This window comes from Salvelinus namaycush, chromosome 13 (genome assembly GCF_016432855.1).
Source record: "Salvelinus namaycush isolate Seneca chromosome 13, SaNama_1.0, whole genome shotgun sequence".
Taxonomy (NCBI): domain Eukaryota; kingdom Metazoa; phylum Chordata; class Actinopteri; order Salmoniformes; family Salmonidae; genus Salvelinus; species Salvelinus namaycush.
The window spans coordinates 17351135-17377179 of NC_052319.1; the positions used below are offsets into that span (position 1 = coordinate 17351135).

The window sequence follows — 26045 nt, forward strand, 5'->3', positions numbered from 1 at the left end:
GTCTGGGAGGGTGTCAGCACAGGCTGCTTTGTATGGACTCAGCTAGGTGCCTGTTGAAGGTGGGTCCCCCACATTGAGCTGCTTCCCAGCCTGGTCCTGGCATCAAACAGAGAACCAAGACAAAAAAGGCTTTGTCCTCAATAGCACCCTATTCCCTGTATAGTGCATTACTTTTGACCAAGGCCCATGGGGCTCTGGTTGGAAGTAGTGCACTACATAGGGAATATAGTGCCATTTGGGCAAAGACAAAGAAAGGATCTCACTCGTCTGAAGAAGTGACTGCTGGGAAATCAACTAAGCAGATACCCGATGCTGCTCACCTGCAAAATCCAAACGGACAGCAGTTTCTTTATGGGAAGAAAGGTCTGCTCACAAAGGAGGCACATGCTCACAATCGACTTTTCCTTTGACATTCTTCTGCCTTTGCGGCTGTATTATTGCAGATTTAGGTGGCTGACATTGGTAGCAGGTCGGCTTTAATACAGGTTGGGAATAATTCCTGGTGCCAGTGTTATCAAAGCCATGTGTATCCGTTGGGCTCCCGAGTGGCGCAGCGGTCTAAGGCACTGCATCTCAGTGCTAGAGGTGTCATTACAGACACCCTGGTTTTATTCCAGGCTGTATCACAACCGGCCGTGATCGGGAGTCCCATAGGGTGGCGCACAACTGGCCCAGCGCTGTCCGGGTTTGGCCGGTGTAGGCCATCATTGTCAATAGGAATGTGTTCTTAACTGTCTTGCCTAGTTAAATTTAAAAAAAATAAAACATTTATCTGTGAGTGAGCAGCCTCTCCCATTGTCACACTTTCAATTGAAAATGGAAAACAGAAAGGTGTTGGGAATAACTCACTCCAGCTGGGAACAAAACCTTTATGAAACTTTGCAAAGTCACACAGATATTCAAAAAGACACAAAACACACTGCATCCCTTAATAAAACACAGAATCCACTGGTTTAGCAACTTTAAAGCAAAATTGTACCATAGCCCACATCATTTTTTTTACAGTTACTATAGAATTCTGCAGTAAACTGTAGTATACTATAAAATACTATAATCCACACTCTAGTAGCCTTAGATTATGTGTAGTACTTGTATAGTAGAATTTTGTAGTATCCCTTGACCGTGTAGTGCTTACTATAGAATCTTGCAGTATACTGTAGAATATTATCCCTTGACCGTGTAGTGCTTACTGTGGAATATATATATTATACAGTGTATACTGTAGAATACTATACTACACACTGTAGTATCCATTGATTATGTAGTGCTTACTATAGAATATTGCAGTATACACTCGAAAAGGCTTCTTCGGCTGTTCCCATAGGATAACCCTTTTTGGTTCCAGGTAGAACTATTTTGGGTTCCATGTAGAACCCTCTGTGTAAAGGGTTCTACATGGAACCAAAAGGGTTCTGCCTAGAACCAAAAAGGTTTATCCTACAGGGACAGCTGAAGAACCCTTTTAGGTTCCAGATAGTACCTTTTACTGTAGAATACTAAACTCCACAATGTAGTATCTCTCAATCGTGTATTGCTTACTATAGCATTTTGTAGTATACTGTAGAATACTATATTATACACTGTAGTATCCCTTGATCATGTAGTGCTTACTATAGGATCTTTCAGTATCCATTCAGTCTGGTCCTACCAACCTACAGGTTATGGAAAATGTGCTATTTTTGTATTTGTCCAGTAGGTTTCCTCAAGGAGAAAGCCCCCACTATGTCCCCCTATGTCAAAGATAATAAAACAAAAACACTACAGTAAATACTACAGTAATGTCAGCAAAACACTACAGTAAATACTATAGTATACAACAGTAATATCCGCAAAAACAGTACAGTAAATACTACACTACAGTCATGTTGCCAAAGACTCCAGCCACCCAATCAATAGACTGTTCACTCTGCTACCGTCTGGCAAACGGTCCCGGAGCATCGGCTATCAGACCAACAGGCTCAGAGACAGCGTCTACCCTCAAGCCATAAGACTGCTAAATAGCCGTAAGACTGCTAAATAGTTCATTAATGGTTACCCGATCTTGCACTGATTCTATGCACAAGACTATATATACACGCTGACACACACACTACACTTGCCCTTGCACTCTCACACAAAACCCATACAGATTCACATACACTACATATGCATACACGCATACACACAGACACACACACACACAGACACACACACACACACAAATATATGCACACACACACACATTATTTTGATGGGGTGTCCACAAACTTTTATAAATATAGTGTACCATGTGACTAACAACATGTAAATGCTTGACTCATTAAAACTGCACTGAATCTGTGTTATTAGAGAGAGAGAGAGTTAGCCATTGTTTCCGTAAACTACAATGGTGTCCTCTATCTTGGTAGGCTACATTTACCCCGAGATGCTGTCTCAAACGGCCACCTTCTAGCTTGGTTACAGATGACAACAAAGACTATTCTGTGTCAGAATCCCTGTGTGTTCCACAGAATGTGTTCCGACCACAATGGAGGCTCTCGGGGAGAAAGAAAATGCAAGAATCTGTAATCGAAAAGTTCAAATTTTTGGCAAGGCATACTATGTAGCCTGACAGAAAAGCAATCAGAGTGTGAAAGAAGCTTGAGTCATAGCTTTCCTCAGAGAAAGAAACAGTTTAACTCACTCTTATCTAGCTGACTGTGCTTGAAGTCACTCCATTACTATGCAAGACCATGTTTCTTTACAGTGAAGACCACCATAGAAAGAAACTATTACAGCATCGGGCCCTTCGCTAACACATTCGCTAATACAGCAACACTCCATCACCACACCAGAATAATGTTATTGAGTGATATTTGTTATTTCGAAATACTGTATTATCATAAAGGACTCATAACATAGCATTATGTAGCTACTGTACACAGTGTACTCTACTGTACTTGCCCTACATGTTGCACTTCTTCAAGGCGAGATATCATCTTTTATACCTGCTACCACAGATACCCCAGCGCTGATTATAATTCCTTTCAGGTCGGGATTAAGATGAGTCTGCTGAGTCTCCTGTTGTGTTTGCTTCAGGACAATATGGGAGCATAGTGAGGGAGGCGCTCCCCTCTCAGCAGGCATGCACAACTTCAGCTGTATTCATCACTCTCAAGGTTATTGATATGCATTGCAGACAAACATCACAGTGGCTTCAGCACTACAGTCAGTGAAAGAAAGTGCAACCCTTCAACCCCTTTAAAGTGGTTATAAACATAAAAAGCAAAGAAATAAAAGTGTTGAGGCTAATCCAGACAGCTCATTCAATGTCCAATGAACACAAATAAAACGAACAGGAATACATTATAAGTTCCAAAGGATCCCAAAGTTATATATATTTTTTTACATTTTAGATTATCCTCTGATTTACTGTAAAAAAACAACAACAAAACATTGCAATTACAATAGGTTCTTTAATATTATTTCTCATAAATGGTGTAAAGTACTTAAGTAAAAATACTTTCAATTAATACTTAAGTAGTTTTTTGGGTATCTGTACTTCACTTTACTATGTATACTTTTGACAACTTTTACTTCACTACATTCCTAAGACAATAATGTACTTTTTACTCCATACATATTCCCTGACACCCAAAAGTACCCATTACATTTTTTTTTAGCTTAGCATGACAGGAAAATGCTCCAATTCACACCTACTGTATTAAGAGAACATCCCTGGTCATCTCTACTGCCTCTGATCTGGAGGACTCACTAAACACAAATGCTTCTTTTGTAAATTATGTCTGAGTGTTGGAGTGTGCCTCTGGCTATCCTTAAATAAAAAACACGAAAATGGTTCCGTCTGGTTTGCTTATTATAAGGAATTTTAAATAATTTATACTTTTACTTTTGATACTTACGTATATTTTAGCAATTACATTTACTTTTGATACTTTAGTATATATCGTCATTTTCTATTAAGGCATCTTTACTTTTACTCAAGTATGACAATTGCGTACTTTTCCCACCACTGCAGCTGCGTTAGCTTCTCATCTGTAATACATGAGAGACTTGGTCTGATGCATAATGGGCTAAATAGCTTACTTGCGCAACGCCCTCCTTGCCTTGAAATAGGAATGACTCTCCTCAAACTCCTTCAAACTTACCCTGTCTGTGGACCGTTGCGTCTCATAACTGGTCTGGAGCTCTCGTATACAGGACTGGCTACGACCCTTGGATGTCACAGTATTTCACTCTCCTAAGGGATCATGTTAATTATTTAAAGGTTTTCTATTTTGACAATTTTTTAATTACTGTGCGGTCGAGACGTTCTCATTTCAGAATAGATTCTTCTGCGCAGCTGACTGATGCAGTCCGCTCATACATTTTGGGAATCATACAACCTTCGGATTTTCTATTGATCCCGACTTCATTCTTCTTTAGGATAATTTATATTTTATGGAAAGAAGGCGAGCCATATCACACACCGTTACAAAATGGATTTAAATCCAAGCATAAAATGTAAAATAGTGGTCGTTGGGGATAGTGAATGTGGGAAAACCGCTCTACTAAATGTGTTTGCAAAAGATTCCTTTCCAGAGGTGAGTTTTATGTGACATATTTTTATATTTATTGGCATGATAATTGCGCGTTATCAATCAGCTCGCAACTTTTTTATATGTCTAAACTGCATTGATGTTGATAATGGATATTGTCTTTCATTTGTAGGGCTACATTCCCACGGTGTTTGAGAATTACACGGCCAGTTTTGAAATCGATACGCAGAGAGTTGAACTCCGTCTGTGGGACACTTCAGGTAAGGACCCTTTGCGCATTATTCGCGTTCTGAAAACGTGCGTCACTATCATTCCTGCTGTAGCTACTAAATACCATGAAAAATCGAGAGTTTTCGACATCAGAAGACAAGCATGAAATCCTGATATGCATTACTGGCCACATTATATGCTTTACAGTAACTTTCAGCCACTCTGAGGAGAACAGTCCGATGCTGCCTCTCTGGAATGTGAGGGAGAGGGTTAGATAGGGAGTCAGATAACAGTTATGGAAACCTTGTGTACACCACCAGCATTCTGTAGCCTACATCTGAAACCACCCACCCTCACACCCTTGAACATGTAAGACTGATCATGTGGGAAGTCAGACACTGGTGTTGAATCTGTATAGAATTGTACATCAGTCTTGGGAAATCACCATCTATTAGGCTACTTTCTGACATTTATTTTTGTCATCTGCACTCTGAGGTAATGGCAAACCTTGCATTGGCGCCTGTTTTGTATGCCACTCTAGGGGTAGATTTGTGATATATTCTTTCAGCTGTCTATTAGGAGAAAAGCTGATGCTAAAGGGCGGTAACAAAACAAGACGCTTATTTTCCCCTGGCCAACATACACAGATTTTCAATCCGAGAGCTTGCATTACTTGTTTAATAAAGCCGCTCCCCCTCACAGCCTGACACACAACAGGAATCACATATAGAGGTCCCTGTGGGATCTCCTTCCAGCCCCAGGTCTGGAGGTAATTACCTTCTATACTACAGCCTCAAAGCCCTTCAGTCTGTCTGGGTGATTGTGTGGCTCCAGTGGGGTGGAGAGTGGTTAGTAAAGGGTGAGGTAGTGCTTTGGGCTGCCTCTGTAGGGTGGAGAGGGGAGTCTAGAGAGGGGGTAGCAGTGGGATGAGGGAGTGCTTTTGGCTGCCTCTGTAGGGTGGAGAGGGGTCGAAGGGTGAAGAGGGGGGTCTAGAGAGGGGGTAGCGGTGGGATGAGGGAGTGCTTTGGGCTGCCTCTGTAGGGTGGAGAGGGGTCAAAGGGTGAAGAGCGGGGTCTAGATAGGGGGTAGCGGTGGGATGAGGGAGTGCTTTGGGCTGCCTCTGTGCAGTGTGGTGTAAAAGGGGTAGTAGTGGGGAGAGTGAGAGACTGTTCTGGGCTGCCTCTCATCTGCTCTGTGACTTCCAGCTGATTGTGGCACACCCCTTGGGTTTGTCCAGGACACGACTCAGTGATTACACCACAGCTTCAAGAAAAGCTGAGCTCACCACACACACCAGGGCTGACTGACACACTCATCTATTGTTCCTGTTGGGGACCACCTTGGATACACCAGGGAAGGTTGCATTACACACACACAAACCAGACCTCACCACATACACCAGGGCTGACACACCTCTAAGGACTTCCACTGAACCGGCAGCCCCCTCTCTTGTCACAACATGATGGTGTGATAATGTTGATTTGGTGGAATTGTTTTGATAACCTTGTGGATAGCGTGGCACGTTTTGAGCTATATGATAGTGTTGTTTATTGTTATCACAAATGAGTCTCATGTGGAAATTGGAGTACCACAAGTACTGTATATGGCGCTGAAATGGATAGCTGACGTTTTACAGGCTCCTGGCTATTTTGTGTTTTTGTGCACTGATCTTAACTTTTTTTGTACATAATGTTGCCGCCATCGTTTCCTATGACCGAAAAGACATCAGAACAGGGATCACTAACTTCGATTTGGATGAAGATTTCTACTTCAATGAGTCGCCGGGGCAGGACATACTGCTCACCCCAGACCAGGCCCTAATCCCAGAGACTCGGAAAAGGAAAAGATGGCGTAGAGAGGCCGACGTGCGGGCACCTTCTATTGGCGGATGTAAAAACACTGGAGAACAAACTGGACGAGCTCCGTTCGAGACTATACTATCAACTGGACCTAAAGAACTGTAATATCCTGTTTCTCAGCATCGTGGCTAAACAAGGACATGGATAATATACATCTAGCTGGTTTTTCTATGCAATGGCAGGATCAAACGGCAGCATTGGGTAAACTCAAGGGGGAGGTGTGTGTCTTTGTTAACAACACCTGGTGCGCAATCTCTAATATTAAGGAAGTCTCAAGGTTCTGCTCGTCTGAGTTAGAATACCTCATGATAAGTTCTAGACCATACTATTTACCAAGATAATTTATTCTATATTTTTCATAGCTGTCTATTTACCACCACAAACCTAGTGGTCCGATGAAGCGGATGCTAAGCTACAGGACTGTTTCTCTAGCAGAGACTAGAATATGTTTCAGGATTTATCCGATGGCATTGAGGAGTTTACCACATCAGTCACCAAATGTCATCCCCACAGTGACCGTACATACATACCCCAAACAGAAGCCATGGATTACAGGCAACATACGCACTGAGCTAAAGGCTAGTGCTGCCGCCTTTCAGGGAGTGGGACACTAATCTGGACACTTATAAGAAAAAAGTAAATTATCTGCACGACAGAAGTCAATGTATATCTGCTGATGGAGTTCAGTCAAATTTTCTTAACATAACTAAAGGAGTCCCACAAGGCTCAATACTAGGCCCTTTACTGTTCACTATTTACAATAATAATGTCGGTCTGTCCCTGAATAATAATAACTGGGGCTTACATCTCTATGCGGATGACACAGTTATTTATTCCTGTGCCCCCTCACTGTAACAGGTCATTCACGATCTTCAGCTTGGCTTTGATTCAATTCAATAATTGCTCAGCAATCTTAAATTAGTGCTAAATGGTGATAAAACCAAGACCTGTGTATCTGTACCTTGAGAAGAGCCCAAATTGAGCTAGTCCCCAATTATAAGTATCTAGGTATTTGGATTAATGATAAACTGTCCTTTGTCCTCTTAAGGATTACCCCCTTTTTTTCAATTTTCGCCTAAAATGACATACCCAAAACTAACTGCCTGTAGCTCAGGCCCCGAAGCAAGGATATGTATATTCTTGGTACCATTTGAAAGGAAACACTTTGACGTTTTTGGAAATGTGAAAGGAATGTAGGAGAATATAACACAATAGATCTGGTAAAAGATAATACAAAGAACAAACCAACCGTTCTTTTGCATTCTTTTGTACCATCATCTTTGGAATGAAAGAGAAAGGCCATAATGTATTATTCCAGCCCAGGTGCAACTTAGATTTTGCCCACTAGATGGCATCAGTGTATGTGCAACGTTTTAGACTGATTCAATCAACCATTGCATTTCTGTTCAAAATGTTGTATCAAGACTGCCCAAATGTGCCTAATTTGTTTATTAATAACTTTTCATGTTCAAAATTGTGCACTCTCCTCAAACAATAGCATGGCATTCTTTCACTGTTATAGCTACTGTAAATTTGACAGTGCAGTTAGATTAACAAGAATTTAAGCTTTCTGACAATATCAGATATGTCTATGTCCTGGGAAGTTTTCTTGTTACTTACAACCTCATGCTAATCGCATTAGCCTACGTTAGCTGAACCGTCCAGTGGAAGGGACACCGATCCCGAAGAAGTTTTAAAACACACATTGATAAACTGACTAAAAAGTTGCAGGTAAAGATTGGTTTCTTATATAGAAATAAATCCTGTCTCACTTTTGAAAGGGAATATTGTTCAAGCAACACTTCCAGTAATTGACTATGGCGACCCAACCTACATGCAAGCAGCAGCCTCATTAAGTTTGCTGATGACATGACGGTGGTAGGCCTGATCACCAATGACGATGAGACAGCCTAAAGGGAGGAGGTCAAAGACCTTGCATTGTGGTGCCAGAGCAACAACCTCTCCTTCAATGTCAGCAAGACAAAGGAGCTGATTGTGGATGACAGGAAACGGAGGGCCGAGCATGTCTCCATTCACATCGATGGGGCTGCAGTGGAGCAGGTCAAGAGCTTCAAGTTCCTCGGTGTCTACATCACTAAGGATCTATCATGGTCCACACACACCAACACAGTTGTGAATAGGGCACGACAACGCCTCTTCCTCTTCAGGAGGCTGAAAAGATTTGGCATGGACCTTCAGATCCTCAAAAAGTTCTACAGCTGCACCATTGAGAGCATTTTGACTGGCTGCATCACCGCTTGGTATGGGAACTGCATGGCATCCGTCTACAAGGTGCTACAGAGGGTAATGCGTTTGGCCTAGTACATCACTGGGGCCGAGCTCCCTGCCATCCAGGACCTATATACCAGGTGGTGTCAGAGGAAGGCCCTAAAAATGGTCAAAGACTCCAGCCACTCAAGTTATGGATTGTTCAATCTGCAATCGCACGACAAGTGCTACCGTTGCACCAAGTCTGGAACCAAAAGAACAGCTTCTACCCCCATGCCATAAGACTGCTAAATAGTTGGTTAAATAGTTAAACAAATAGCATTGACCCTTTTCATACATTTTTGCAAATGTTAATTTTTACATAAGTGTTCAGACCCTGTACTTAGTACTTTGTTGAAGCACCATTGGGAGCGATCACTGCCTCGAGTCTTGCATGACGCTACAAGCTTGGCACACCTGTATTTGGGGAGTTTCTCCCATTCTCTGCTGATCCTCTCAAACTCTGTCAGGTTGGATGGGGTACGTTGCTGCACAGCTATTTTCAGGTCTCTCCAGAGATGTTTGATCGGGTTCGGGCTCTGACTGGGCCACTCAAAGACCTTCAGAGATTTGTTCAGGAGCCACTCCTGTGTTGTCTTGGCTGTGTGCTTAGGGTTGCTGTCCTGTTGGAAGGTGAACCTTCGCCCCAGTCTGAGGTCCTGAGTACTCTGACCAGGTTTTCATCAAGGATCTCTCTGTACTTTGCTCCGTTCATCTTTCCCTCAATCCTGACTAGTCTCCCAGTCCCTGCCGCTGAAAAACATCCCCACAGCATGATGCTGCCACCACCATGTTTCACCATAGGAATGGTGCCAGGTTTCTTCCAGGTGTGATGCTTGGCATTCAGGCCATCTTGGTTTCATTATACCAGAGAATCTTGTTTCTCATGGTATGAGAGACCTGTAGGTGCCTTTTGGCAAACTCTAAACGGGCTGTCATGTGCCTTTTACTGAGGAGTGGCTTCCGTCCGGCCACTGTACTATAAAAACCTGATTGGTGGAGTGCATCAGAGATGGTTATCCTTCTGGAAGGTTCTCCCATCTCCACAGAGGAACTCTGGAGCTTTGTCAGAGTGACCATCGGGTTCTTGGTCACCTCCTTGACCGAGGCCCTTCTCCCTCGATTGCTCAGTTTGGCCAGGCGGCCAGTTCTAGGAAGAGTCCTTGAGGTTCCAAACTTCTTCCATTTAAGAATGATGGAGGCCACTGTGTTCTTGGGAACCTTCAATACTGCAGACATTTTTTGGTAATCTTCCCCAGATCTGTGTCTCGACACAATCCTGTCTCGGAGCTCTGCAGACAATTCCTTCAACCTCATGGCTTGGTTTTTACTCTGACAATGCGCTGTCAACCGTGGGACCTTATGTAGACAGGTGTGTAACTTTCCAAATCATGTCCAATCAATTGAATTTACCCCAGGTGGACTCCAATCAAGATGTAGAAACATCTCAAGGATGATCAATGGAAACAGGATGCACCTGAGCTAAATTTCGAGTCTCATAGCAAAGGGTCTGAATACTTATGTAAATAAGGAGTTTCTGTTTTCGGTTTGTCATTATGGGGTGTTGTGTATAGATTGCTGAGGAAAATGTTTTATCCATTTTGGAATAAGGCTGTAACTTAACAAAATGTAGAAAAGTCAAGGGATCTGAATACTTTCCGAAGGCAATGTTCTAATAGATAGGTACTAAAGTATATCCCCCCTGACCCACCTCATTGATAGATAAGCCATATGTTGAATGATGAGAGATGTCTTCGTTACGTTGATTGCCATTGTTACACTGTTCATTATTTGTCTCACAGTGACAGATACAACAGTATCTCTTTGTATACTTTCCTCCAGCTCTGAAATGCCCATTTCTAACAGTCTGTGTAGTAGGTTACTGTGTAACTGTAAATCCCCCATTTTCATCAGCTCAATCCTACAACACTATTTGAATGTTTCCATAGAAAACCATTCATACCAGAAGTTAGACATTCCACATCTCTCACGCATCCTGCTCGAGCCGTTTATAAGACTTTAAGTTTAGGCTATGAAAATAGGGGTCTGTGGCTGTTTGTTTAACCTACAGGATCTGCTTCGCAATACCTGAAAATATTTCATAATTGTTTACATCTGCTGGTGTGGATTTGTTTGTGAAAAACATTCAGGGAAGTGGTAGTCCGTGTCAGACCACAGCGTATGCTTCATAGGCATTCTACTCAAATGTCCAAATGAGCCCACTTGTATACAAGTGTACTCCTGAGAATTCAAACTGGGTATGATTGTGTTTAGGTAAATTAAAAGTTCAAATTAAAAAAGACAGATGGTGATGGTGTCATTGGTGTTTTAGTCCTTGTACTGGTGCACATTGAGATCATCTGGATTCCATTTGTGAATCAAAACATATTTCTGGTTTGGGTGGGGGCGTTTGTTGTAAAGCCAGCTTCAGAAGTAGTGGATTCGGTTTTGAGGGATTGTTATGATTTCTTGTCATGATGTGAAATAGCATAATTGCCCCTACATTCTTTAGAATTCAATGGCACAATTCAGAAACCTAGGTTATTCTACACTACTTTGTATTCTAAAGTAAAAGCCCTTTGGCATGGAGCTTATAGAGAATGACACAAATATCTCTTCAGAATGAGGAACTGTTTCCTACAATGGAGACTATTTGAAAGGTCTATGATACCCGGAATCCTTGGAACGACCCTACCCTAAACCCTAACCTTAACCCCTACGCTAACCGTAACATAACCATAACCATAACCCTTACCTAACCATAACCCTAACCTTAACCATTTTACATTCCAACCTCAATGGGGTAGGGACATCCCAAGGATTCTGGATAGCACATACACTGTTTGAAGTATGTGTGAGATATGACAGTTTCCTCCCTAGACAGTAGGGATTAAAGACAGTATTTAAACAGTATTTAACGTGGGTGAGGGAAGACCCCCTGTAGACCACTGTACCTTGGGAAACTAGACAATCCCCACCATTTCTCACAGAGGGACAATGGGGAGAGGGGAGTTTCCTGACATTGGTGTTGGTTTGGTTTCTTTACCTGGATGCAACGTGACCCAGTCCACCACATAACGGCCCCAAGGCTTCTCTGTATTCCATAGTACACCCAATACTACCAAAGAAAACACTGAGGTCGCCGTAGGGCACTGTTAATTTTGTCAACAAAAATAGTGACTAAAATATTAGTCAAGAACCTATTTTTCAGTGCCAATTAACGATACTATAGCTGACTAAATATACCCAAGAAAAAACTATAACTAAACAAAAATTATTTTTAATTTCATACAAATTATCTCTGTTACTAAAATTGGACTACTAAGTGGACTGGACAAGAGTTTTTGGAGAGATTTTCAGTGTTAAGCACAATAAAAATTAGCAGCACAGATGCACAGCGCAGTTCTGTTCAGCAGTGGGAAGGACTCGTCACACCTGACGAACACAGCCTACGTCAGCTGGTGACCTGCGGGGGAGCAGGTGACGAATGTGTGCAGGCAGGGTCCCCTCCATCTCTGCCTCCGATTATACATATTGCGCAGGCGACTCCAGCCTTCTAGTTAGCTACCCTTTGACACAAGCTGCTTTTCAAAATTAATAACAATAGCAGCATTGAGTTTAATAGTAAAACAACAGTCTAGCTGTGTTTTTCTCTCTGTTGAGTAGGCTATAGAAAAGTAGTCTGACTTGGAATTTGTAGTCTCGCTCAACCCTCCCACTTTTCCCACTGCATTTCATATAGAGGTTCTGCAGCCAATGTAGCCAAGCCTCCCTCTTTTCTACATAGAAAACATCTTGAATCTAGCCCTTTGGCTACCGTTCAAAAGACATGACCCATAATAACGGCGCTACCTTTTTTCTTTAGGCGGGCCATATTTTACATTTATTAAGCATATTGAGGGCCGTTCTAAAACTGGGCTACGTGCGGACCGGACCATTAACCATTTGTTTAGGCCACCCCTTGTTCAGCAGGACGAAACATTTTGGAACATTCAGATAGAAACAGGTTATGTATACTAAACAAAAATATAAAACGCAATATGTAAAGTGTTAGTCCCATGTTTCATGAGCTGAAATAAACGATCCCAGAAATGTTTCATGCTCACAAAAAGCTTATTTCTGGCAAACGTTGTGCACAAATTTGTTTACATCCGTGTTAGTGAGTATTTCTCCTTTGCCAAGATAATCCATCCACTTGACAGTTGTGGCATATCAAGAAACTGATTAAACAGCATGAACATTCCACAGGCACCTTGTGTTGGGGACAATAAAAGGCCACTCTAAAATGTGCAGTTTTGTCACACAACACAATGCCACAGATGTCTCAAGTTTTGAGGGAGAGTGCAATTGGAATGCTGACTGCAGGAATGTCCACCAGAGCTGTTGCCAGAGAATTGAATGTTAATTTCTTTACCATAAGCCGCCTCCAACGTAGTTTTAGAAAATTTGGCAGTACGTCCAACTGGCATTACCACAGACTACGTGTAACCATGACAGCCCAGGACCTCCACATTTGGGTTCTTCACCTGCGGGATCCGATGAAACTGGGTTTGCACAAAATGAGAATTTCTGCACAAACTGTCAGAAACCGTCTCAGGGAAGCTCATCTGCGTGCTCGTCGTCCTTACCAGAGTCTTGACCTGACTGCAGTTCTGCGTCGTAACCGACTTCAGTGAGCAGATGGCATTGTGTGTGCCGAGCAGTTTGCTGATGTCAACGTTGTGAACAGAGTGCCCCATGGTGGCAGTGGGGTTATGGTATGGGCAGGCATTTATTTACGGACAACGAACACAATTGCATTTTTATTGATGGCAATTTGAATATACAGAGATACCTTGACAAGATCCTGAGGCCCATTGTCGTGCCATTCATTCAGAGCCATCACCTCCCATTTCAGCATGATAATGCACAGCCCCATGTCGCAAGGATCTCTACACAATTCCTGGAAGCTGAAAATGTCCCAGTACTTCCATGGCCTGCATACTCACCAGACATGTTACACCAGATACTGACTGGTTTTCTGATCCATTCCCCTAATTTTTGTTAAGTATCTGTGCCCAACAGATGCATATCTGTATTTCCAGTCATGTGAAATCCATAGTTTAGGGCCTAATGAATTTATTTCAATTGACTGATTTCCTTGTATGAACTGTAACTCAGTAAAATCTTTGAAATTGTTGCATGTTGAGTTTATATTTTTGTTCAGTGTAGAACAAACATTCCTCTCTGACATTTTGAATAAGGAATAACGTCAGCTCTATTCATGGATTTTTTCTGCAACGTCCGATAACGTTTTTCAACTGAACGTGGCCCTGGTAACATTACAGGTACCTATATGCAAACATATGCAAACATTTGGAAAGAAAGGAAAAGGGATAGAAAACAATTTATTGACTAAATTCATCTTGCCATTATGCTATGTCTAACTTTATTTTGAGTTGAAGTGGACACAGTGACTCAGACTTGAGCACTTGGACCAGGACTCGAGCACTGGGACTCGGACTTCAGCCATAGGGACTCGTGACTCGACTATTGGTGACTTGGACTCGAGCACAGTGGACTCAATTCGGACTTGAGGTGTAGTGACTCGACTACATCACTCGGCGAAACAGTCAAAGTCATTAGCCCCCGTTCTACTTTTGGACATCAATGTGGCTGCTGTGTCTGTGGAACGTTGATAACAATGGCAATGACGTGACTGAGGTTCAACCCATACTACTTTGCCAATCATTTGTGGACTCTCTCTCTCTCTCTCTCTCTCTCTCTCTCTCTCTCTCTCTCTCTCTCTCTCTCTCTCTCTTTCTCTCTCTCTCTCTCTCTGTTTGTTTGTTTGTTTTGTATGTACTGTGCAATATCTCTCTAGGCTGAATATGGAATTAGGATTTTATTATGTTTGTCATATTTCTGCTGTTGGGAAGAGAATGGGATGTTATGCAGAAAACTATGTTGGTAAGACAAGGCTATGTATGTTTGTGCACATGGAAGTCAGTGATATATGTTTACTATAGGTTAATGAGGCAATACAAATGTAATGTGACTAAAATGAAAGAACATTTAGTTGACTAAAAGGGCCCACTGTTTTCCTAATTTTCACAATAACTAGACAAAATCATTATTCAAATGACAAAAATGTGACTAAGACTTAATGATATTTTTATAAAAATGACTAAGACCAGACTAAATCTAAAACAAAAAGGGCCAAAATGATCACTGCCATAGAGTTATGTTTAAGATGTTTAGTGTACACTAAGTATGTCACAAGTTTTTGAAAATATATCCTTTGCTGAAAAAATTATAAAATAACTTTCACTTATCCTGTTTGGAATGGAAACCACTGCAATCTGACCCTGCTCTGCAAATAACCATGTCATTGTTTGAGTCAATGCATCTGTGGAATGGGAAATGTTTGTTAACTTGACTCACTTACCACATAGATCCACTTTCACTTTACAACAACATGGTGATGTTTTTTTGCAGGCTCTGCATACTATGACAATGTGCGGCCTCTCTCCTACCCTGATGCTGATGCAGTCCTCATCTGTTTTGACATCAGTAGACCAGACACCCTGGACAGTGTACTGAAGAAGGTGAGTGTTATGTGGTGATATAGCCTACTCTTGTCCGTGAAGCTGGCCTGTCCCAATGGCATTTTCACTCAGTCCCCTTGACCCATGACCCTTTCTGAAAAGGCCTCCATTTGTGTTTGTGGGGGAAGTGGCCTTTGAAAATCCCTATTCTGCTGAAAACTAAGGCTGTATCAATGAGAGAGGGGTCTAATACTAGGGCAGCACCAATGAGAGCGGGGGAGGATTGTGAAAACAAACTCACGTGAGGCTCAGAAGTAGTCTAACAGGCCTTGTTCACATGTGGTCTCCAAGACATGGCCATTGTGTGACTCAGTGCCCTTTGACCTGGGATGTCACTAAGGCTCAGTATTGTGCCAGCTGAGAGGAGTGTGGTCCAGTGAGAGGGGGAGTGATCCTTCCTCTGGAGAGAGCATAATCACCAGGATTTTTCTCTCTTTAATCCCCCTCCATAGGGTTCCAATTCTAGACTAATGTTGATCTCTCCCTTTTCTTTCACCCATATAGTGGAAAGGAGAGATTCAGGAATTCTGTCCCAACACCAAGATGCTGCTGGTGGGATGCAAGTCAGACCTCCGCACAGACCTCTTTACCAAATCTAACAGTGGACATACGCCAGTGTCCTATGATCAGGTGGGTGTCGTGTCTTTCTAAATTTAATTTAAAATCATGAGCTTAAACATAATCATGTGTTAAAAGTGCTGGGAACAATTCGTACTAGACAGCTCTCCAGCCTGATATCTTTGTGTTATTCTCTCTCTCTCCATCTCAGGGCTCCAACATGGCCAAGCAGATCAGTGCTCCCTACATCGAGTGTTCATCCCTGCAGTCTGAGAACAGCGTCAGAGACATCTTCCACGTGGCCACGCTGGCCTGCGTCAACAAGGGCAACAAGAACGTCAAATGCAACAAGTCCTCCAGGAGCACCAAGAGGATCTCACACAGCAGACCAGACCTGCCCACAGTGGTGTCAGACTTCCAGAAGACCAAAGCCAAGACCTGTGCTGTTATGTGACTGCATGGGCTGTGATTGGAATCTTGGATTGAAGGACAATGTTGAAGGACATTATAATGAGCATATGATCTTTGGATAACTATGAAGGGCTTTGTGCACTATTAGAAGACTATTGATCTCCACAGCAATTGCCAACTGAATGAGAGACGGTGTTTAGGTAGCGGCAGCAACTATGCTGTGGTATGTTATGTACGTTATCTGTGGTTGTACCCTGCCTTTTTACAAGTTAAATGAAGCATAACACCAAGTAGTCAATGAACTTACATGAACTGGATGTCTTCACCTGGAGTTAACTGGGATTTATCAGTCAGAACTAAGAACTGACGGATGTTAGTGACTTGATGCCACAGAATCTGAGAAAACTTATCTTGGACTTTGTTCATGAACTCTCTGGGGAATTCCACTGAAATGACACAAAGGAGCTGTACTTAAATTCTCAGTTTGAACTGGAATACCATGGTGGAGAATGCAGGCAAGGTTGTAGAATCCTGAATATTGAAAAGCTTCATTTTCAGAAGTGTTCTAGGTAGCAGTGTTTTGGATCATATGTTCTTAAAAGCAACCAAAATAGTTTGGGGGAGAGACAGTGAACCATATGAGATACGTTTGTGTGTAATGTTCTGAGAAGCACAGATGATAACCAGGATACTGTTACCCTTTCTCCAATCCATGCTGTTGAAGGCTCCTGAATGTCATGTGTCGTGTGTCACCCTTAAGGCTACACCTTCCTTTTCTTTACTTTTTACTTTCTCATAATTTGTTTTCTAAATCTGTTAATTCTAAGTTACTCTGAGATTTATTCTAAAACAACGACAAACTAGTTCATTTCAGAACTGTCAATTTCCCATGTTTAAATGTACTGTAGTCATGCAAATGTAGTAAAGGTTAGATTTGATGCTTATAAATGTATAAGCCCATCATTGATGCCTCAATGCAGCATTTATTGACTTATGGGAAGTACACATATTCAAACTAAATTCTCCTATTTAGGCTTATGAGAACTACTAGCCCTGTGCAAGATTTTAGGGGCAATACGTGACATTTGGTTGGGAGGCCCCCCCACCTTGCCTAAAATTTTAGTGCCCCCCTCTTGATCTGTAACTCACATTTCTATGTGAATTTGGTTGGGTCGCCCAAAAAGGTACATATTACAGCTTTAAATGTTATTTCCTGCAATTCTACACATTTTGCCATGGAGTGTAGAGAAATTTCCTGCATTTCAATGACAAACCTGTGAAGAGGCGACTCCGGGATGCTGGCCTTCTAGGCAGAGTTCCTCTGTCCAGTGTCTGTGTTCTATTGCCCATCTTAATCGTTTCTTTTTATTGGCCAGTCTGAGATATGTCTTTTTCTTTGCAACTCTGCCTAGAAGGCCAGCATCCGGAGTCACCTCTTCACTGTTGATGTTGAGACTGGTGTTTTGGGGGTACTATTTAATGAAGCTGCCAGTTGAGGACTTGTGAGGCATCTGTTTCTCAAACTAGACACCCTAATGTACTTGTCCTCTTGCTCAGTTGTGCACAGGGGCCTCCCACTCCTCTTTCTATTCTGGTTAGAGCCAGTTTGTGCTGTTCTGTGAAGGGAGTAGTACACAGCGTTGTACAAGATCTTCAGTTTCTTGGCAATTTCTCGCATGGAATAGCCTTCATTTCTCAGAACAAGAATAGACTGATGAGTTTCAGAAGAAAATTCTTTGTTTCTGGCCATTTTGAGCCTGTAATTGAACCCACAAATGCTGATGCTCCAGATACTCAACTAGTCTAAAGAAGGCCAGTTTTATTGCTTCTTTAATCAGGACAACAGTTTTCAGCTGTGCTAACATAATTGCAAAAGGGTTTTCTAATGATCAATTAGCCTTTTAAAATGATAAACTTGGATTACCTACCACAACGTGCCATTGGAACACAGGAGTGATGGTTGCTGATAATGGCCCTCTGTACGCCTATGTAGATATTACATTAAAAATCAGCCGTTTCCATCTACAGTAGTCATTTACAACATTAACAATGTCTACACTGTATTTCTGATTGATTTGATGTTATTTTAATGGACAAAAAAAATGCTTTTCTTTCAAAAACAAGGACATTTCTAAGTGACCCCTTTTGAACGGTAGTGTGTCTTTGGCCTTACTGCTATTAGCCCATACAAACGCATTGAATAACAGATTCACAACATGGACAGATAGTTCCCCCCAAAAATCTAAAATAATTTTGTTCTGAAGTGTCTGTCCTATATCTGAGAGATATAAGACAGATCAGGAAACATTTGTTATTATATAAAAATATTTACATGTATTGTTGGCACTAAAATAGTCTCCATATACAGTTGAAGTCAGAAGTTTACATACACCTTAGCCAAATACATTTAAACTCAGTTTTTCACAATTCCTGACATTTAATCCAAGAAAAAATTCCCTGTCTTAGGTCAGTTAGGATCACCACTTTATTTTAAGAATGTGAAATGTCAGAATAATAGTAGATAGAATGATTTATTTCAGCTTTTATTTTGTTCATCACATTCCCAGTGGGTCAGAAGTTTACATAAACTCAATTAGTATTTGGTAGCATTGCCTTTAAATTGTTTAACTTGGGTCAAACGTGTCAGGTAGCCTTCCACAAGCTTCCCACAATAACTTGGGTGAATTTTGGCCCATTCCTCCTGACAGAGCTGGTGTAACTGGGTCAGGTTTGTAGGCCTCCTTGCTCACACATGCTTTTTCAGTTCTGCCCACAAATTGTCTATAGGATTGAGGTCAGGGCTTTGTGATGGCCACTCCAATACCTTGACTTTGCTGTCCTTTAGCCATTTTGCCACAACTTTGGAAGTATGCTTGGGGTCATTGTCCATTTGGAAGACCCATTTGCGACCAAGCTTTAACTTCCTGACTGATGTCTTGAGATGTTGCTTCAATATATCCACATAATTTTCCTACCTCATGATGCCATCTATTTTGTGAAGTGCACCAGTCCCTCTTGCAGCAAAGCACCCCCACAACATGATGCTGCCACCCCCGTGCTTCACGGTTGGGATGGTGTTCTTCGGCTTGCAAGCCTCCCCCTTTTTCCTCCAAACATAACGATGGTCATTATGGCCAAACAGTTCTATTTTTGTTTCATCAGACCAGAGGACATTTCTCCAAAAAGTACTATCTTTGTCCCCATGTGCAGTTGCAAAACATAGTCTGGCCTTTTTATGGTTGTTTTGGAGCAGTGGCTTATACCTTGCTGAGAGGTTATGTCGAAAAAGGACTCGTTTTACTGTGGATATAGATACTTTTGTACCTGTTTCCTCCAGCATCTTCACAAGGTCCTGTGCTGTTGTTCTGGGATTGATTTGCACTTTTCGCACCAAAGTACGTGCATCTCTAGGAGACAGAACGCATCTCCTTCCTGAGCGGTATGACGGCTGAGTGGTCCCATGGTGTTTATACTTGCATACTATTGTTTGTACAGATGAACGTGGTACCTTCATTGCGTTTGGAAATTGCTCCTATGGATGAACCAGACTTGTGGAGGTCTACAATTTTTTTCTGAGGTCTTGGCTGATTTCCTTTGATTTTCCCATGATGTCAAACAAAGAGGCACTGAGTTTGAAAGTAGGCCTTGAAATACATCCACAGGTACACCTCCAATTGACTCAAATGATGTCAATTAGCCTATCAGAAGCTTCTAAAGCCATGACATCATTTTCTGTAATTTTCCAAGCTGTTTAAAGGCACAGTCAACTTAGTGTATGTTAACTTCTGACCCACTGGAGTTGTGATACAGTGAATTATAAGTGAAATAGTATGTCTGTAAACAATTGTTGGAAAAATTACTTGTGTCATGCACAAAGTAGATGTCCTAACCGACTTGCCAAAACTATAGTTTGTTAACAAGACATTTGTGGAGTGGTTGAAAACGAGTTTTAATGACTCCAACCTACGTGTATGTAAACTTCCGACAACAACTATATACTTCCATAAATGTTTTCAACTGGTAACGGGGGACCTTCAGACGAGTCTTGTGAGGCCTGTTGGCATCCTAGAGCGAATGTACGTATTCGTGAGAGTCTCACCCTTCCATAGAGGGGTCATATTAGTGTGTAGCCCAAACTGTTCGGACGCTACAAACAAAAGTTGGCAGATCAGCTGTGTCGACTTCAGACGAGTCCCAAAACGGAGAACAACATTGTGAAGTGTGACATCGGCAGATGTGGTGGATTGAGTTGCATCAAATCATAAAGAGTCCCAGATTTTGATGGAGATTTTTTTAATGCTAATTGGATTTACACAGGGGCGCGGACATTGAGTTCTAGGGGTTAAGAACATTTAGGCCCATGGAATCAATCAATCAATCAAGTTTATTTTATATAGCCCTTCGTACATCAGCTAATATCTCGAAGTGCTGTACAGAAACCCAGCCTAAAACCCCAAACAGCTAGCAATGCAGGTGTAGAAGCACGGTGGCTAGGAAAAACTCCCTAGAAAGGCCAAAACCTAGGAAGAAACCTAGAGAGGAACCAGGCTATGAGGGGTGGCCAGTCCTCTTCTGGCTGTGCCGGGTGGAGATTATAACAGAACTATGCCAAGATGTTCAAAAATGTTCATAAGTGACAAGCATGCTCAAATAATAATCATGAATAATTTTCAGTTGGCTTTTCATAGCCGATCATTAAGAGTTGAAAAACAACAGGTCTGGGACAGGTGGCGGTTCCATAACCGCAGACAGAACAGTTGAAACTGGAATAGCAGCAAGGCCAGGCGGACTGGGGACAGCAAGGAGTCACCACGCCCGGTAGTCCCGACGTATGGTCCTAGGGCTCAGGTCCTCCGAGAGAAAGAAAGAGAGAAGGAGAAAATTAGAGAGAGCCAAGATTTTCAAAATGTTCATAAATGACAAGCATGGTCAAATAATAATCAGGAATAAATCTCAGTTGGCTTTTCATAGCCGATCATTAAGAGTTGAAAACAGCAATCACAGTCAATTCCGGTAGACACACATGATCCAGAGAGTGTTGAACTTTCTGGATCATGTTTTTTTCCTGTGAAATAAGTTACAAGATAGGATTTGTCATTTAGTTAGTGAAGAGAGACATCTACTGTGAGTGACATCCTGCTCTTTCTGCCTGTCACGCCATCCTTGTTATCAGAGCTGTGACTTTGCTGAAGGCTTTCACGCTCTCCTCTCCTCTGTTCACACGCTGTGGAAGTCTGGTCACATGATGACACACTCTGGGTGAACCATAACTATCCCTCAGCTCAGCTGTCTCTCTGTCCTATCAACCCGTTCCCTTTTGATGACAGTTCTTTTGATGGCGGTTTCCATAGACACTGTGTCAGCTTCTTAGGGATAATTAATCTTTTAGGGGCATTAAGAGTTGGTCTCCTCTTTTTTTCTGCTTTGCATTGACATTTGGGTGTTTTTTAAATAGTTTTACTTCAGAAACCCCTCACCATGCCAGAACAAACATGTAGTTTGGACTATATTTGTAAGTTAATTATGGATAATATTATTGTTGTTTCCAAAGAGAAATCTGAGAAAACACACAAACAATATATACATGAATGAGAAACAATTACCTTGATCACATCAAATGTGACCTGTGGTGAAGCTTCCAAAACATGGGCCAATCTTCCCCAACAATACAATATACACAGAGTGTACAAAACATTAGGAACACCTTCCTAATATTGAGTTGCACACACTTTTGCCCTCAGAACATTCTCAATTCATCGGGCATGGACTCTACAAGGTGTCGAAAGTGTTCCACAGAGATGCTGGCCCATGTTGACTCCAATGCTTGCCACAGTTGTGTCAAATTGGCTGGATGTCCTTTGGGTGGTGGACCATTCTTGATGCACACGGGAAACTAAATGAGCGTGAAAAACCCAGCAGCTTTGTAGTTCTTGGCATACTCAAACCGGTGCGCCTAGCACCTACTACCATAACCCGTTCAAAGGCAATTAAATAATTTGTCTTGCCCATTCACCTTCTGAATGGTGCCCATACACAATCCATGTGTCAATTGTCTCATTCCCTTCATCTACACTGATTGAAGTGGATTTAACAGGTGACATCAATAATGGATCATAACTTTCACCTGGATTCACCTGGTCAGTCTATGCCTTGGAAAGAGCAGGTGTTCCTAATGTTTTGTGCACTCAGTGTGGCTGCCACAATGATACATTAGGATATGAATCCAGGTGACTTCTGAGATGTGACCTATTAAGATGTCATTATGGGGAGGTCCTTAGCTTAGCTATTTTTACAAACAATATATTGCTGTTATTTGTCGGAACAACAGTTTACAATAACCAGGTTTAAAGGAACATATTGCTCAGCGTGTAACATCATCACAGAGTCTCTGCATTTTGGCAGGATTGGTCTGGTGTTGTGGTGCTTTGTGTGACCACCTCCCTAATAGTGCCCCATTCAAGGTGATACGAAAGGTGACCTAGGGAAATCTGTGCTGCGTAATATGGAGGAGATGGCCATTTTTATGCTACAGCATACATAGAGAAGTTATAGTTTCAGCTTCATTGAAATATAATGGCCCATTTGGCTTTTGTGAGCGTACAAATCCATTCTATGGGGCGGCAGGTAGCCTAGTGGTTAGAGTGTTGGGCCAGTAACGGGAAGGTTGCTGGATTGAATCCCCGAGCTGACAAGGTAAAAAACTGTCGTTCTACCCCTGAGCAAGGCAGTTAAACCACTGTTCCCCGGGCGCCAAAGACGTGGATGTTGATTATGGCAGCCCCTCGCACCTCTCTGATTCAGAGGGGTTGGGTTAAATGTGGAAGACACATTTCAGTTGAATACATTCAGTTGGGCAACTGACTAGGTATCCCCCTTAATGCTATGGAGATTATGGTGAAATACATTTATGCTCACTTTTGTATTCATTGCAGTTAGATTCAGGGTCATAGCAAGAGATTGTCTCACACCGATCTAAATTGCAAGCTTTATTTCAACACTCCAATACTTGTAGTAGTATTGTGAAATAGCCTATCTTTAAAAGCTTATTCAAATTAGTTCATTTGACTGGTTTTTCAGAATTCTAACTTGTGCCATAACATAAACTGAAGAACATCTGGTTGCTTGACATGATAGAGATGCCATATAAAACTTATGGCTATGGTTTGTATCTGTTCAATTCATTTCTCAGCCTTGGAGAGATTAAACCACATAAAAATGTCAGTTAAAAGCAAGTTCAAGTTTAAATGAATGCTCATGAATCTTCCTTATTTCCTATTATTATGAATGGTAGGCCTCCTTTGAAAAGTAATCATATGGAACCTGAATCGTCACCGAGAGGTATTTGTGATTAAAAAAATATAGCGCCGATTTTGACCTACTGATAAAATGCTTATTAGCCTCTTAAAAACAAAATGCTTGTTTGCAGATATTTGTACCCCCTAATTCAATTATATTTACAAATTGATATTCAAGTTGATCCCTCTACAAAGGTATCGATAATGTGTTATAATGACTAGATGAAGATACATTGGTAACACCCTGGGTTTGCCATTTGTTCTGGTACGGTGCATCCTTCACAAGCTGCACCAGTGTTGTGTGATGATGACCTTATACTGCATAACCTTGTAAACGCATCTGGCTTCACAGCCCACCTACCACGCACTCAGATTTGGCGAGCAGATGTTTCACACAGCAACACCACATCTCATAAAGCTTTGACCCATGTCAGCAAAATGGAAGAACGGATGGTCAGACCTAGCGCTCTGCTCAAATTCCATCAAGGGAGATGTGTGAATGGAATCGGACAAAAGAGAGCTCTCCTCTGAATAGGCTTGGCTGAGTGAATGGGGAAATATTCAGTTTGGGCTGAAGAGAAAATAATCCCCCACAGACACACCCAGATTTCTTAAGACACAACGAAGACGGCTGTTGAGATAGGTTATAGCCTGAATTCTCAAATTCATTTCTTGTTTGTTTTTTTCAACGTGGAAAAATGTTAAGTAACAAGCTAATTCTTTACCTAGTATAGTGCAAATATGTCTGGTGCCAGAATTATATTTAATAATCTGCTTGGAAAAGTTTGACGGTGTGAAAGATCACAGTGGATTTGATTTATATGAGAAACTTTACTTTTTGCAGTTTACAGTCCAGCTCATCTTAGTGTCAAATTCCTGTTGCCATATAAATCTGTCAATCAGATCAGGGGGTACATAATTTCACAGCCACTTCTCAGTAATTGGTAACTATAGCAGCTTTCCCCAACAACATCTGCCTCCGGCGCTTGACAGTAACCATAATATATTCTATGATTAAAGCAGTAATGTGAGAAAAGATAATCTTATTTGAACTGCATTTTGCACGGATGCAGCGATATTCCACCCATCACACATTTCCACTCCACTGTACCCCTCCGGACCTTTTCTCTTCCCTACTGCCCTGCTTTGGTGAAATCTCCCAGGATCCTCCACTGCAGGGCTGAATTGGGCTGTAGGCTCCTTTTCCTCTGGCTGGGAAACTGGAGTTTAATCAGACTGCACCAGCAGAGAGGCTATTTCCTCGCACTGACACACACACACACACACACACACACACACACACACACACACACACACACACACACACACACACACACACACACACACACACACACACACACACACACACACACATACGCAAGCAAACACACACAACAGGCATTACAGTACCTTAGGCAGCTTCAGAAAGAGACTGTAGGAGTGAAACTGCTGCTGTCTTATGGATGCAACTGCAGGAAGAGTCAAAGAAAACACTATGGCCATTTCCATGTAAAGGACCCATGAGCACCAACATGTGAAGTTCGTAGAAGCACATCAAGTTTGGTGTCAAATGAAAGCTGAGTCTCTTTTTTGATTTTATATTAAGGCATGCAGTATATACATTTTTCAACAACAACAAAACTATCCTACAAATTGGGAATAAACAAAGTATTTAATGTCAAACAGATGGAAAGGGGGTCTTAGAAAACATCTACCAGAGAAACTCTTCAAATGTGTAAGCAATACATCAAAACACAAGAATGTTGAAGACCCCCTGTGAACTAATGTCAACACTTATATTTTAGCTTAGGAAAAACATTTCTGCCTTATGTCATTTTAAGAAACATTGTTTTGTGCCTTGAAATTCAGTCACCAAAAACCCACATATTTTGAAGATATTTTCTAATTTCTCTCCCTCACGAGGGAGGATAATGAAAGTTCACAGAAGTAACAAGGTAGACCTATCAATTAGTTTGTGTTTTTACTGATATCAATTTTGTTTATTAATTATTAAGTGATTAAAACTTGAAATTCTGTTACCAAATTGGTAACATAATTTCTGGGAAAAATCTGAAATGGAATTTCGGCAATTGAATGGGCTACAATGGGAAATCATAGTAGTCACAAACCACAGTTGGGTCACCTTCTACTGTCCTCCCTTCCATTGGCATTCTGTTATGTTCAGCTCATAACTGTTTTCTTTATCTTTCTGTCATCTGGTGGTCAAAGCCGGAGTGTGAAAAGCCTGGACAACCTCTCCCTCTCTCTCTCTCTCTCCCACTCTCTCTCTCTTTTCTCTCTCACTCATTGATGCCACCTCTCCTGACTCTTAGCTGACAC

At 41.7% G+C, this 26045-nt stretch overlaps 1 protein-coding gene and 1 non-coding gene across 2 annotated transcripts; both read left to right on the top strand.

The window, feature by feature from the left end:
• Positions 1–1666: 1666 nt before the first annotated feature.
• LOC120058599 lies at positions 1667–1719 on the top strand. Its single transcript, XR_005478044.1, has one exon. It is a non-coding gene; the product is annotated as a U7 small nuclear RNA (small nuclear RNA).
• A 2421-nt stretch (positions 1720–4140) lies between these two features.
• LOC120057900 (rho-related GTP-binding protein RhoE-like) lies at positions 4141–17373 on the top strand. Its single transcript, XM_039006375.1, has 5 exons — positions 4141–4562; positions 4690–4777; positions 15332–15441; positions 15946–16071; positions 16211–17373. The coding sequence occupies exons 1-5, from the start codon at positions 4458–4460 to the stop codon at positions 16451–16453; spliced, it is 672 nt and encodes a 223-aa protein (XP_038862303.1). The 5' UTR covers positions 4141–4457; the 3' UTR covers positions 16454–17373.
• Positions 17374–26045: the final 8672 nt, after the last annotated feature.

Bases quoted from the DNA above. Each gene is read 5' to 3' on its own strand.
- LOC120057900 (XM_039006375.1), top strand. From the start codon at position 4,458: ATGGATTTAAATCCAAGCATAAAATGTAAAATAGTGGTCGTTGGGGAT. The intron at 4,778-15,331 runs GTAAGGACCCTT...GTTTTTTTGCAG, and splicing joins CCGTCTGTGGGACACTTCAG to GCTCTGCATACTATGACAAT. The intron at 16,072-16,210 runs GTGGGTGTCGTG...TCTCCATCTCAG, and splicing joins CGCCAGTGTCCTATGATCAG to GGCTCCAACATGGCCAAGCA.